The 15699-nt window shown below is 38.9% G+C and overlaps 1 protein-coding gene across 3 annotated transcripts in view; it reads left to right on the forward strand.

The window, feature by feature from the left end:
- The window catches only part of LOC141428270 (uncharacterized), a 323281-nt gene that overhangs the window by 177876 nt on the left and 129706 nt on the right, over nt 1-15699 (forward strand). For all 3 annotated transcript variants that reach the window (XM_074088160.1, XM_074088161.1, XM_074088162.1), the window contains exon 3: nt 1590-1629. In XM_074088160.1, the coding sequence (XP_073944261.1) occupies nt 1590-1629 (40 nt within the window). The remainder of the gene's footprint in view (nt 1-1589; nt 1630-15699) is intronic.

Below are 15699 nucleotides of genomic sequence, written 5' to 3' on the forward strand. Positions count from 1 at the left end.
TGCTTTTCAGGGTCTCAAACTACCTCAATTCCAAATTTCATCACGACCGGTTGTGCACTCATAATGCATTCACATGTCGGTCGATACAAACAAACATATTCGCATTTCATTTATATGATTAGTGAGGATAAAAAAAACAATATCAGAATTTTTCTATCCTATGTTACGGCTTTTCTGTATTCTTTAGTTCCTTTGTTAGTAAGCATTGATAGACGTGTGTACTTTGAAACAGTTATTATACGAGTATGAATTCAAAGAAGCGTATAAATAAACGTATCCAATAACATCCATGAACTACATGCTCTATCAACTAAATATCGTGTATGTTTGTAAAGAGCGGTGGCAACAAATAAAGCTGTTAGCCGGCCATCGGCATGCGCGGCACGCGATACAGAGAACAGAGAGTGAAGTGGAGACGACGACGTTTTTTTTTACTCACATATTTTGACTTAACTTCGCACAAAAATCAGCAGCGACAAAATTCATGTCTCAAATCTTAGCGCATGAAATTATTGAAATTTTATCCTGATTATTAATATTAAGATACTTATTGAATATTGGGATAAAAATTAGTCTGTGTTGTGCCAAATGTATAGTTATCCGTTCAACCGTTGTAACGTCAAGGAATAATAAACACACATCGGAATTCACATACGCATGCACATACATACTTACGAATTTGGTATGTATAGAATATTAACTACTTAGATTAAACTTAGAACCAAAATGAACCAAGAAAATGTTCTTGGTTCATTTTGGTTGTAAAATGTTCTAAGTTTAATCTAAGTAGTTAATATTTTTTGAAACGGACACTATGTGGTTGTTGAATGATCTATTTCACAAGATAGAATATTTAAGTTGTATTTTGGTATTTGAATATTTAAAAGAACGAACGACTAGGTTAGTAAGTTATATTAATTTTAGCTTAACTTATATTCAAAAGATTTTTTTTCAACTTTAGGGAAATGATGAGAAAATGTGTATTTTTTATAATATTCCCTCTCCTTACCTTTCCCTCATCTCATGCTCTCCGAGTCCACCTCGCAGAGAAGTAGCAAAGTAATAAGAAAAGGTAGGAGTGCCCCATTGAATGATAACTCCGGTCCTTTGTCTCGCGCCTCTTGACGAATCGAATTAAAAGGCTTATTGTGTCTACGTGACAGCTCAGCGGCCCGACCCTCGCCGTTTGAGACGTTTTTGTTTCAACCAAACTAAAATATTACAGGCCATTCACTAGATCTCGGCTCTGAGGGGTAACGGTTCGCTACTCGAATTTGTACTCAATTTTTAACCGTCCCGTTAATTAAGAGCTCCTCTTTATTAGCAAGACTCTTAATGCGTTAATTGTCGAAATGCAATCTCAGAAGCGGGACTTTTTAATCATTCAAATGCGTCATATTTTAATTTGGAGGAAAGTTTCGAGTTTAAGTGACAGGGATTGTAAGCTGGCTAATGGAATTTGTTGATATTTTGCGTGATACATTTTAAATGTATTGTTTTGTGACGCGATTTTACATTTTAATTCGTAACGGTTCGAAATGCCTGAAGGTGAAAGACGTGTTTTAACTTAAGTACTTCTTTTGTTTCAGGCTTCGCTTCGGCATCGGCTGCCCTCGCCATCCGACCAAGGTAAGAGTAATAAGAGTTTACTATTTATCCAAAATAAAGGCCCTATTTTTACCCGACTGCAAGGAGTGGTATTGTTACACTAAGCCACTTATAATTTGGATTTTTTTCTCTATGTATTTCTGTTTTCTATACTGCTTACTATATTATTATGGTGTTCAATAAAGAGTCATTGTATGATACAGCTGATGGTAAGAGATCACCATCCATAGACGCTTACAGCACTATTGAAACTGCTGGTGTGTTTATTGGCCTTGCAAAAAATGGTACGGTCAAGGACTTTAATTTCTGAGCCACCACGGAACCTTTTCAAAGGAAAAGTCATTACGATTTTGCTTGTTAGTTAATGCGATGTCACTATGACGTTTACTGTGAAATGTTTCCATTACGGGTCAAAGATTAAAGTCCTTGACAGTACCTATACTTTTAAAAGCACCCATGTCGTAGCATGTTGGAAAACCCCATCCGCTAGTCCACTGCTAATTTAGCATTTTTTTCACAACCTAAAAAACCACTTCCCTTGTAAGACATCTTAATTATTCAATACATCCCACGACGCCGACCAAAAAGGCAACTCATAAAAATATACTAAAACGTACACGCACATTAATGAGGGCGGTGCAATATTTATACACAGCCACCCTAATTGCTAGGGTGGAGAGTGGAAAAAATGGGCAATTTCACGTAATGTAATATGTATATTTAAGGTGAAATTCCCAAAGCCAGCGGTGGAACTGTCGTGGCTGTACTTATTACACGGAACCACTTCAAACGTCTTTCTGCTGCGCTGATGAACGCACCGCGCGAGAGGATACTCTACTTGCATACAAATTACTAAGGTCAACGCACGAGTGCTCATCACTATCCCAATACTTGGCATCTTTAATCTTATGTCATTAGCAATAGAGATGACAGCAGGATGTCGTCTATTGGGCATTAGCTTGTCAAGCACTTTAACTATATTGACGACTGGATAGCCAAGTGGGTAGAGAACCTTGCTATGAAGCTTGAGGTCCCGATGTAATATGAATGAGTGTTATTGAGTCTGGTCGTTCAATGTATTCGGTAGTTATCTTTGTATTGATAGTGATCTATTATTTTCACTATTCGATCACTTTTCATCGTATCTCAATATTTTTTTATTTAATTTCATTTCATTGGGGGTAAATAAATGTCAATTAGTTCCACCCGTAAATAAATAAAATTATCAAAAATAATTTACTGCCATAGAAAAAAACATGACTACACAAACAAAGTACATTTAGTAAGCTTAGGCTCAGCATAAGCTGCGATATATTAAAAACTTATGGTCAGTTTTATTACAAACAATAAAAAAACAGTGAGGAGTAGAGTAACTCTGTAGCCTGGCCACAGTGTAAGTAGCCAGGATTTTATTTTTTCAATATGTTTAGGTGCTCAGCGCTCCCCTCGCCACAATTTCCTCTTGACGGAAACCCTCAATCTAATGATACGGCTCTGTTAAAAAACACAAGGAAATTTAATAACGCCACCAGCAAGCTGCTAGAACGAAAACAAAGAAAATTTAATTTCAACGATTCCCACATGCTCAATATCGCTGAGAAGTTGCCCCCCCTGCAAAGATTGCACGCAAATTAAAAACGCCTCCGAGAGATTTATCATTTAATCTCCAGGCGTATTCTTTGAAAAGTAACCACATGAACCCTGTTCGCACCTTATTAAAAAGAAAGTCTTTATTAATAAATTAAATGAACCCAAAAATCCACCAGTCATTCCGTAAAGTGACCGCTTAAAGGAAAGACCGACAAGTGACAGAATCTGCATATCACGTTACAGGGACGGTTGCCCTGCGCAATTACCGGCACAAAGCTTAGCACATTTCAAAGGTAAGCAAATTAGTTCCGCACTTAATGATCCGACAAAGCGCGTAAATCTTTTTAAAATGCGCACCCGGTGTTTCCTTTTCCTGTAGGGTAGGTAAACAACGTTAAAAAAATATTAGCATAAGCCCGCCCCGCATATATGCAAATGTGGCCCGTGCGAGGAACGGCGGTGAAAATTGTATCAAATTGTTCCAACGACACGTAGACTTTGCAGCAATTTGTCAAGCGAGCAATAATTATTTTAGCCCCACCCCCTTTGTGATCTGAATTTTTAATGAATATTTTTTGTAGTAAAAGTGTACACGCTTTTCCCACGCTTGTTAAGCGTGCACTACAAATCGTTCGGACGTGGTGTCGAATTAAGCTGGCATCAGTGAGCAGCCCGCCGGTGAAAAATGTTTGCCACCTGTGGCTCGGTGTAATCGTATGCGTTCATCCCCGCGGGACTGCGTGCATTGGGCGACCGTCCTCTGGGCGACGATGTCAGAATAGATAGTTGAGCACTTTATTTCTAAAAATCAGACCTTGAGATTTTTCATGCAAATTTCAATCTGATGGTTGATTTTGTTTTTAAAGAAACGAAACTCCAACGAGGTTACTTTGGTTTTAAAATTTTCTTAATTCCACAAAATATCCAGTGTATGCTAAGAAAAACTTAATTATACTAAATAAAAGCATAATCCACAATGCTAAGCACACATAGGTATCATTTCAAACCTTCTTATCCTATCCACACAAAACCTTCTTTCATGGGGGTGGTTTCTGAAGTGATATTTGTTAAAAAGTTCAATATCTCAAAAACGGCTCCACCGATTTTGATGAAACATGTCTAAAGCCATTGCTAGAAAACCTGATTTTTTATAAAAACAAACCGAATTCAAATCGGTCTATCCGTTTAAGATCTACTGTGCAACAGATAGACACACATATGATAGTGGTCAAACTTATAACACCCCTCTTTTTGCATGGGGGGTTAAAAATACTAAATTAATATTTCAAATTCGACACAATTTCTCAACAATTCCCAATCTTATATTCTTGTCTAGCAAACTGACTTAAATACTTTCTGAAAATTAAACAGCAAACTCTTCCATAAAAAAACGCATATTCTTTCCAGGCTTCTAACATCCGCATTGCACGTCCGGGCCTGCAGTCAATTCCGCACGGATACGGCCGATTCCGCACCATTTTGCGCTCCGCACTCGTCGATTATCATCCGCGTGTCCGCTCGGCCCGGGCCGATACACCGCGCCCGTTCAATTAGCACGCCCATCGCATCGCACCCGATTGACCGTGCGATTTATTCACTGGCCAGTATTCCTTTTCAATTTGAAAAAGGTTGGATTTTAACGTTGGGTTTTATTGCTGGCCAGTCACTATTGGTTTTTTTTTGGTAGTGACAATTTTTAAAACTAGTACACGTCAAACTGATTATGAAAAAAAATTACGTAGTTTGACATTGGCAAAGTGCCTCGCAGCAAAAATATGCCATACCTATCAAAAAAGTGAAGTTTTTAAACAAATACGAGTAAACAATTCTTAAAATGTTATCCTGGGCAAAGTTTGAAGATCACCAAACCACAAGTGTTCATCGTTTTTCCCACGGTTATGAGGTCTTAATAGTGAGCCGCGGTCCTTTATGAACTCGGGCGGACACAATAACGATAAAGGTGAGCGGAAAATCCGGACAATAAAGCTCTGCAAAAAAGCTGAGCGGGGGCTAGCGCGGGGCAAATAGTTCGTGAAATTTCGAAGGGCCCCACTACTGGGGCAAGAGACGGGGCACTTTACGACGGTCCTCCCAGTAAACCTACCCATTACGTTGGGTTAAAGGATCGTTCTACTCGAGTTATAAAGATGCCGAACGCTCGGCAAGATTTGTTGCCGGATGGTTGCAGAAGGGTTGCTGCGGGTATTATGATCATGTCGAGTGAAGAGTTCGCGTCATTTCTGAGAGTCAACACGGTGAGATGGAGAGCGCTCGACGCTCGAGTATGAAAATGCGAAGGCTTCGTGAATAGGATTTTTATTATTTGAATTGCGGTTTTGTAAACAGGCAATGTGCTCGTGTCTACTAAAAAAAAAATTCGAAGTTATAAAAGTACCTAACTATTTGCTCGGTCATTTTTTTTTATATTCGGAGTGCTGAAAAAGTGAATAGGAAACGGAGCGTGTCATTTCAATATCGATTGACTAAATTGACCGAGTGAGTGCAAAGTGCGAGCAAAGCGTCTCCATTCCAGCTTGATAAAAAATGCTTTCATTATGTCCGGAATAATGATAATTATGGTTTTTTTTTCGATTCAGTTTATGGATATTTATTTAGTTTTAAGTTATACACTCACAAACTCGCGAGATCTACATCTCCCAGAGCTATTTACTGTTTAGTACTATCAAATGGAGTATTCGACTAAGCATGACACTCGATAATAATTTTTGGAAATTTTTACAAAACCGTTAGTGCAACATCTTACTTATATGTATTAATACATATTAACATTGCACTATTACCTCCAGTTGTATCGCAAACTTCATTAAAATCCAGCATTTCAAACACAGCCACCTACAGCTCCTTAACAGCGTCCTCGACGCCGTCTACGTTTCAACACCATTAAACAACTTAAAACCCACAGAAGCACCAGTCGACTCTTAAATCCAGCTGCTAGAGCACAAGCTCGAATGGGAATGTAGTTAGCAAGATGCTAGTACGTTGGCACACAGGTGAGACGTAAGGCTAATTGTACACGGCTGCAGTGACTGTCCAGTTCAAACACGGGCAAAGGCGTTTAGTGTTTGCAGTCGGCCCTCACGTAAACAGCTACGTTTGCTGCCTTTTGCTTGCTGTCTAGTGGCTGCACAGCAGGGCTTGAGTGTTTGTTTCTTAGTGGAATTACCTTTAAAAAACGCATGTGATTTTACTATAGCTGTTCGTGACGACGAACAGATTAAAAAAACGCTTGTCTTTGGTTGGTTATGTCTGGGTAACATATTGTATTCAATTGAATATAACGTTATATTATTATTATTATAATAAACGTACAGTAAGCTCCTGTGTGTCAGGTATCTAATACTAATCCATACTCGTAGTCTTGCGAATTTAGGTGGGTAGGTATAGTGCTTTGTGACAATGCAATGCAACAAAAATTAAAAGCACTCGTAAATGATTTTTTTTTATGTAATCACCCAAGATTTTGAATAGAGTTATGTATGATAGTTATTAAATAGTTTTTATTCTTTAAATGGTATTTATAATTACATTTAAGGGCATCACAAGAAGTCTTCAGTTACAAAATAAACAAAAATGACGTAAATGTAATAGTTTCAACGAGAAATTACACAGATTGTAGTACGATAGTTCATAGTTTTAGTACGTAGGTAGTTGATAGTTATTATAAAAATAATAATACTATTTCAAACCCTTGTATTAATACAAGGTATACATAATCCACGTTTCTGGTTGGCACAGTAACGATCAAATAGAACGTAACGATCGAACTTACCCTTCAAAATACCCCTTACAAGTTCCCCAAATATTATTAGGTAGCATTCAGTCTCACCTCAAAGATAAAACCATGTTTTACCCGAAAATACCCAAAGCGGTGGCAGAAGCAACTAGGCTGTGGTCAGGCTATCTCGCCCTAGACACGTTACGGTCAATCCTTTTGACGCGACTCCGACCTGCCGGTGTGAACTAGCCCTTTGAGCTCGCACCTACGACCGCAAACGTTTGTGGACACCGCTTTAGGAAGGTTCAATTTTGGAAAATAAATCCTCGTATTTACAAAGTTGGCTTTGTGATTGTGAGCCCTTTTTTGGATATTTGAGGTTTTAATTTCTGTAAGTATTTATAGTCTTTAGTAATTTTAGTATTCATGTAGTAAAACGCATTGTTATCGGTACATGCATGATTATTTAATTATTTACCCTGAAATACCAAAGAAATGCAAAACAAAATTCACTAAATGTATTCAAGGTCACAATAAGTAGATAACACCCTACTGACACTCCTATTATTAATGACAAGCAATTTAAGAAATCAATTACTGGAACAAGTGTGATCAAATCAGCTACGGACGTCCACCTGTAGGAAGTAAGTCCATGAGCTAATTCAAATGGGTTGCGTACTTTTTCATTGTCAAATCATGAATTTCTTGAATAAGTCCTATTTCTAAATTTCAAGAGTAAAATACGGTACATTATAGGCATTGTCTAAGTAAACTCAAGGCCCAACTCGCCCCACAAAATATGCAAGTGCGGCGCATCCCACCGGCTGCATTTTACATGAGGGCAACTTTTGCCGATTTCTTCAATATTTTAGCGTGGGAAATCCTACGCAGCGGCACATAACTAAATAACATTTATGTTTTATTCAATGATGGTCGTCCACCAACGAGATGGACGGATGCCCTGGTTAAAACCACACGCCGCTTCCAACTAAAGTAACTGTAGCTCTATGGGGGAGGCCTATGTCCAACAGTGGACGTCCTACGGCTGATATTATACGATGAATATTTTGTACTGGTTCATTGACAGGGCTTCTTAATAACCAAGCTTGAACATTAAACGTCATTGAGCAATCATAATATTTCACTGAACCTTTGTAATAGCGCTACCAATTCAACCACAATTCGTAGCGAGCTAACAACTCCCATATCAATAGTGCTCCTGACTGCCTGCAGGAGAATACATTAGCATTGTCTATTAACCGCAGCTCGAGCTCCATTAGAAAACACGTTCAATGACGAGATTGCGAGAGTTAATTTCATTTCCTAATACACGCTACGTATTTACTCACCATCCTAGCATGTTTGCACGCCAGCCTTCATTTTATTCCTCAGACGAGCATATTTTCCTTTTGTCTAGACGAAATCTTAACGAATATTTAAAGGGCGAAACTCAAGGTAATGCCGGCACGTCCCACGAAACAGATACAATTATAGTCGCGGAGTAACACAAATGTGAGTTCGAAACGAGCGGTATCTCCAAATTGCTCATGTAAGACGAAATTAACCCTCGCCCACATTAACGCAGATAAGTTGGTGAGCTCATTTGCGAGCCTTCCGGCCTGCGCTCGTTACATCTTGATATTCTTTACCCCTTCACCGACACGCGGTTCGGCGTTCGCCGTTCGGCGTTCGGCGCACCACACGAGCAATAAATGGCGCGGAAGGAGCCGCTATCGCACCGCCCGATATCTTCCATCCGAATTAATTTCAGAACGCTCCAGAAACGAAGCAAGTTCGCGGACTTGTTATTTCTACGTGCAACCGAGCGAGAGCACGCGAGTTCTAATCGCGAAGAGTTGCAAGATAAAATGGCGACCCGTAATTACCATAACGCGCCTTTCGAAGATATGTGGAGAATCTTAATGGTACGGTGGCTCCGTAAATAATGGGCTCTTATGGGAAAGTTGGTAAAGAGCACTGTTTCGAGTGTAATTTCAGGGGCTTCGTGCCTCACGTGCTTTTAGAATAATGTGCTAAATACGAAGTAGGTACGTTAATGACGGCATTTGTTTTGATATAAAGTTACACGCTGGTTTCCCATTAATATTCAGTGAAATATTATAATATATTGACTTTCATGGTAAATTAATACGAGCTTTCTTCTTCACATGCTTTTACATACTCTCTTTTCCTTCAAAATCATTTGTGTGTCATAACTTTTGACTATTTATAATATCCGTGCTCCTAATCACAGACCACCATAGAGTAATTAAACCGGCTAACATTTCGCGCTCAGGATGCTATCAGCCGCAGCCGAATGCAGCGAGCTCAGATTACTATGAGTTATGATCCAGGCCAGGGTTCCGCGGTTGCCCGCGGCGCGTCTTTCCCCTTTTAGGCGACGATTTAGCGCACTTTGTGGAACTAAGTCGCTATATAGGCACTTCCCGACATACGAAGTCGTACTTTAAGGGATGCACAGCTGGGCATAAATTAAGGAGATATTTTGATTCCAGCTAAAGGTAAGATAGGAATTTTCTACAGAAAATTGTAAATAACAGAAATTGTCGTTACTTTGAACGTACTTGACGATTGCATTGTCATGATGACAATGTCATCGGAATATGTTTATGTCAAATTAATATGTTTATGGAAGTCTCCGATGTAGCTCGAGGAATATGCAAGTTAAAGGGTCAATACTGCCCTCCTAAGCCGAAAGGCGCTATCTGAAAAAATGTGATGCATAATGTTTAAGCTACACAATAGTATTAATAATTCAAAAGTGTTTTTTTGAGATAGCGTCTTTTGGCTTAGGAGGGCAGAATAGGCGAGTACATCGCTATAAGAACAGATAACCTTTGGGGATAAAGGTCCTCGAGAGCCGACCACTATCCGGAAGACGAAACGTTGTACTGTTGAAAAAACTTGTGCTCATAGAGAGCGAAAGGTACAAAAAAGTGAGTCATGGATTGTGGACGAAAATATCCACAATAACATTCCTATTCCTCTTATTGTTTAATCTGTGAACCATATCCATATCCAATGCTATCTAATGAAGCACAATAATATGCAATTTACAGTGCACAGTGCAGATTACGCGTGAATTACGAGCGAGTGCAGCGACCGCCCGCGGCGTCTTCTTTCCCGCACAATTAACGACACGCTTTGTCGTCTTTATTTGCGGTTATCTGTGGTAGATTTAGGATATACGAGGGTTTTGAATGCTGAAAACATAAGATCAGAATACTAAAACCTAAACAGACAAATAAAAATTAAAAACAGAAAAATAAAAATTACTTCATTTTACCGAAACAAATCAAGTGACTATTCAGTGGCTGAAAAACCTGCTGAGTTTTCGCCCGTTGTTTTAACTATAAAAATTACCTAATATTATATATTTGTTAAAAAACTATTTTAATAGTTGAACCCACTTATGCTTAAGAACATAAAAGTACGATACTACGACATAAAAGTCTACCCTACGAATAAATACGAGTAATTATTTATTCCTAGGGTAAATAATTATTTACTCGTAGACTTTACCCGTTGCTCTTTTGGTTGTACTATTTTAATCACTTTATCCCTCACCTGTACACTCATAAACATCCACCGCATTATTTCCTGCACATATTTGCACACGTTTAGTTTATTACGAACGCTGCAACAAGCACCTAAGTGCAAGGAGCCCGCTCCCTCACATTACAAGCATTGTAAATTAGGCACCAAAAACGGTCTCATTTTCCGCTCGAGCTCCGCGGTTAATATTGTCTCGCTCCTGAAATATGCAGTCTTACCTGAAGTGCACTGTAATCGTTGGATATAGTGGCTCGTTTAATCCAGGCCACATCTTCTGGAATGTTCGAGAACGCAGCCAAGATTTGCATGCAGTGAGACTTGGCCGCGGGCCTGGCAGTGGCTTAATATGAGCCTTAATGTGGGAAGGGATTTGATGCCTTGGAGGATTTGCGGTGCTGTGATATGTTCACGGAAATTAATAAGTAACATAACACTGTATTAATTGTGCATTTTTCCACGCTTTCTTCTCAAAATATTACGAATAATTTTTTTTCTTCCTTTCTTGTTCAGGGTTTAAATATACCGTGATAACCAGTAACTTATTACTTCCCTGCTTCTTCCTTTATTGAGTGTCTATCTGCTGTGCTATATATCCTAATATTGGGTAAACGGAGACACGGTATATTTCCCGTAGTAAAGATGTGTAATTAATAAACCATTAATTATTTAAAGAGTTTTTTTTTCTGAGACAGTAGATAGAGTTTGAAGTTTATTCGAGAATAGGTTCCAAATATTTAAAAACACCTTGCAAATAAGGGTTGAAAGGTTACGCCCACGGCCCACGACATACTCATCACACCTGCCTTAAAACTGTAAACGAAACAAAAACTCGTTTACTCACCGAACCCTTTCAGAAGAGTTGAAGTCGAACCCTCAGCGACCCGCTTCTGGCAAACTTGAGCCACGGCAAACAGCCGTCAGCCGTCGTCGATGAAATTGCAAAAATGTAAAAGAGCTAATGTTTGCTCACCTTAAACCCCTTCCCGACCCCACGTGCCGGCGTGACGAGCCGGATAAAAGGCTTTAATACACCCTCATCCCTTATTACGAAACTTGAAAAAGACAACAATATAGATCCAATGTGTCGCGGGCGCGGGCAATCATACGCGCATCAAAGGTGCCTGCTGCCTGCGAGCTAGCCAAGTGTGGAGGCGCCTTTATCTCGCCGTTTTGTGCTATCGCTCTGTATCGAAATACAGAGTCAAAGGGCTGCGTTATGACATCTCAAACAATGCAGATTGTGACAATCCAGTTTCCTTCACATGTGAGAATATGTTGTTTGAATGTTTAATGAGAATCCTAAGTCTGTGTGATGTAAGTATGAATACATTTCCTAAAGCTTCCAACAAATAACACAACGATAATATTTTCTTTTATTAATGCCGCGTAAGATGTTACAAGATGTCAGTATAACAACAGAACATTGCAATTTTTGCGTTCTTCGTTGAATTTTTCTTTTTTAAACTTGCGAAACTGTTTCCATGCTGGCCAAGCTGAAAAACATCAAGCAGTCATTATGGCCCCTGAAAAATCTCCTGGCTGCTTTGCAAGTCAAACGCGACACTCCCCTGTAAGTGCCGCGGCGTGTGTGAACACTTCCAAATCATCTATAGTCTTTATGAATACTGATTCGCGGTTTGAAAGATTTTTTGAGACTTAACAACGAATTTTTTAAAAGATATAGATAAAGGATAAGTGGGAATTCCCAAAAATTACATCGTGATTGTCATTAACGTGGCATAAAAACAACAATACGGTACAATTATCCTTTATTGAGCACTACAAATCAGTACAATAATTTAAAAACAGTGCTAAATTTCATGACTTTTAACCCAGCGGTTGATATCCCTCCGGACGACTTCGCCATTTACTTAAACTTGGCACTTTCCTAGCTTGTCTCTTTTTAAAGTTGCCATTTTCTTATTTGGTCTCTTTCCAAAATTTGTCTCTTTCCTAACTCGTCTCTTTTTTAACTCGCCATTTTCTTACTTGGTCTCTTTCCTAAACTTGTCTCTTTCTTAACTCTCTTTTCTAAAGTTGCGGACACTAGGTGGCGCTGATGTCGTGCACAAAATCAATATGGTTTTAATTATTTCAACTCGACCGTTACTTTCGCTGACTTTCTAGGTTTTGTGCCGATCCCGTGGAAAGTTTTGAGATTAAAAGTAGCCTGAACATTATCGCAAACATCCAACAGCCACTGCATGAAGAGGTAACAAATATACACCCATGCGCATTATATTCACAAACTTTTGCATTTATAATACTCGTATCAATAGGATAAACTACATGAGCTGTGGTTGTGGAGAGAAGCAAGATAAAGGGTTGTCATTTATTATATTTTGTTTTAATTTTGAGAATGTTAGCCAAACGAAGTAAAACCAGCATCTGTCGTCATTTTTGTGAGCAGACTGTGTAATGTCCCCCGCTTACAGAAAAAAAACAATCAATCCATAATCGACGCTGAGACAAGACAAGATCGGTTCCACACATCCGCACGTCGTTAAAGCACTCAACATTCTCAACACGGAGACTCCAGGAGATACACTCGTCTGTCTCATATGCCCTTTGTGAAAAGAAGACAGGACTACGGTGCCTGTGTATCCTCGTAGAGAACACATTAAAGCCTTGGCGTAACGCGAATTACGCCGGCGACAGCCCGCGCCTCAAATTGACATTCAATCAGTGTCGCAACATTGTTTCCCTATCAATCCTTATTGGGAGTTGGCACACGCGCGCAACGCCGATATGCCGCCATCAAATCGCAATTTGTTTATGAAAATTTATTGTATTCGCCATTACCGCAGCGGATTCTTTTCCTACGGGAGCGACCCCGCGGAACGAAATCACCTTATTCAATTCCCTTTTTGCATACATCACACGCGTCTTGTGGGGGAACATCGTTTTTGTCTGAACACGTGAATCGCGTTTGGAAGCTTGTTCGCTTCTTATTAGTCTGGATTGCGTAAAGGTTTTTCGTAAATCGCCTGCGGGGCACCTCCGTGTGTACACAACCTTCCCTCATTGGAACATGTCCCTATATTTATCCAAATGTGTAAATCAAAGCCGGCTTAATATCAACAGTGCCACCTTTTCGAGGATTATAAGACGTTACACTTTCACTTTGATCTCAACAAATATCACTTAACTTAAATGGTTTTTAATCGAGGCTTGAATCAATGTAAATAGCTCAAGATTTCCTTCACTTTTGATGTGTTAAAATAAAATATAGCCATATGTAATCGTCCCCAAACGCATTTACCTGTTAAAACCTCCGCATGCATTCCTAAGCTCCGAGCATCTGACGAATCACCTAAAAATTTCCCATTCGAATATTCGAAGACATTCATTTATCAGGTCGGAATTAGCGCGTCACACTCGCTCGTCGATGGTAAGTGGAGCGCGCGATATGACACCGCTTCCCTTCTGTTTCGAGGATTTGGGAAAAGAATTGTCGCATATATCACAGTTAATAGGGTGAGGAAAGAGCACTACTTATGCCTAATGCGACAAGGAAACATGCTCCGCGCTCGTACTCCGGAATACATTTTCAGAACTGGATTTTCAATGGCAATAAATAAGTAAGCGAACGGCATGCTTTCATACTTATTGGGAAGGTGAAGCTTTTGGCTGTGCATGATGCGTTTCTGAGCCAAAGCCAAATTGCGGTGGCTTATACTATTTTTAATGATTATTTATAACAATAATTAATATCTTAAACTTTGACATTATTAATTTTTACACAGTCAGAACTGATAATGCATTTCCATTTATACAAAGAAGAGAGAAAAAGGAAGACCTCAAACCATCTCAAAGCTAGACATTAGCAATTACATGATTGAGAAAGTACATAAACAGTTCATCATCAGCCTATGTTCGTCCACTGCTGGAGCATAGGCCTCTCCCATGGCACGCCACTAAGCACGATCCTCGGTCACTCTCATCCAGCTCTTGCCATAAACAGTTAAGCAGCTCTAAAGCATCACCTGTATCCATAGAAAAATAGTATACTAACCCCTTTTCTTGTGATAACAATAAATGCGTGACGTGTCGTAAACTTAGCGTAACGACAGCGTAAAAAGCTACGATCGTAGTAAATATAGACAGGCAATGAAGGCGGGATGGTGATGCTAAAGATAAACAGGCGTGTACCAGCTGACACTCGTTAGAATAAGGTTAAAAAAAAGAAAACATTTTAATTCAAGCTTTTTTGCTATCTTGCATTTTGTTGACTGTTCTGTGTAGATGCTACCTACTACTGACATTCTTTCCATATCGTCACTACTTTAAAAAAAACTCGTAACTCAAAATAGATAATTTTTCCAAGTGAACTTTATGCACATTATGTCAAGGTTCAATTTTGTTGATATGTTGATTTTAGTTTTTCAAAGTAGTGACGATATGTTTTTAGCAAATTTCAAGTCCGCCCGATTACTAGTATTGAGTGAAATTTTATTTGTACGATTTGAAGAGCTTGCATTCATAATCATAAAATTAAGTATGTAAAATAAAAATTCATCATAATTAATTTCGTCAACCTAATTTATTAAAAAAAAACATGTGTTTGATATTCGTAACATCGTGATATTGCTGCACTTGTTAGGGTTCCGGAGCCAAAATGGCAAAAACGGAACCCTTATAGTTTCGCCATGTCTGTCTGTCTGTCTGTCCGTCCGCGGCTTTGCTCAGGAACTATCAATGCTAGAAAGCTGTAATTTTTCACGGATATATATGTAAACTATGCCGACAAAATGGTACAATTAAAAATTCTAAAACATTTTTTATAGGGTACCTCCCATAGACGTAGTGGGGGTGTTTTTTTTTTCTTATCCAACCCTATAGTGTGGGGCATCGTTGGATAGGTTTGCTGAGACGATTTTTCCATTCAGTGATTTGTTTGCGAAATATTCAACTTTGAAGTGCAAATTTTCATGAAAATCGAGCGTCCCCGTCCCCCCTCTAAAATCTAAACGGGTGGGTGGAAAAATTTGAAAAAATTCAGGATGGTAATAAGTATATCAAATTATCAAGGAAAACTACAACGGCTAGGTTTAGCTTGAGAATTATTAGTAGTTTAAGAGTAAATAGCAGTCTAAGGTATAAAATATACCGAAACTTGGAAGATTCCGTATAAAATACGAAATCATAAGAAAAATATTACTTAATTATTTCGGAATGGCTACGGAACC

Source organism: Choristoneura fumiferana, chromosome 5, assembly GCF_025370935.1.
Source record: "Choristoneura fumiferana chromosome 5, NRCan_CFum_1, whole genome shotgun sequence".
NCBI classification, from domain to species: domain Eukaryota; kingdom Metazoa; phylum Arthropoda; class Insecta; order Lepidoptera; family Tortricidae; genus Choristoneura; species Choristoneura fumiferana.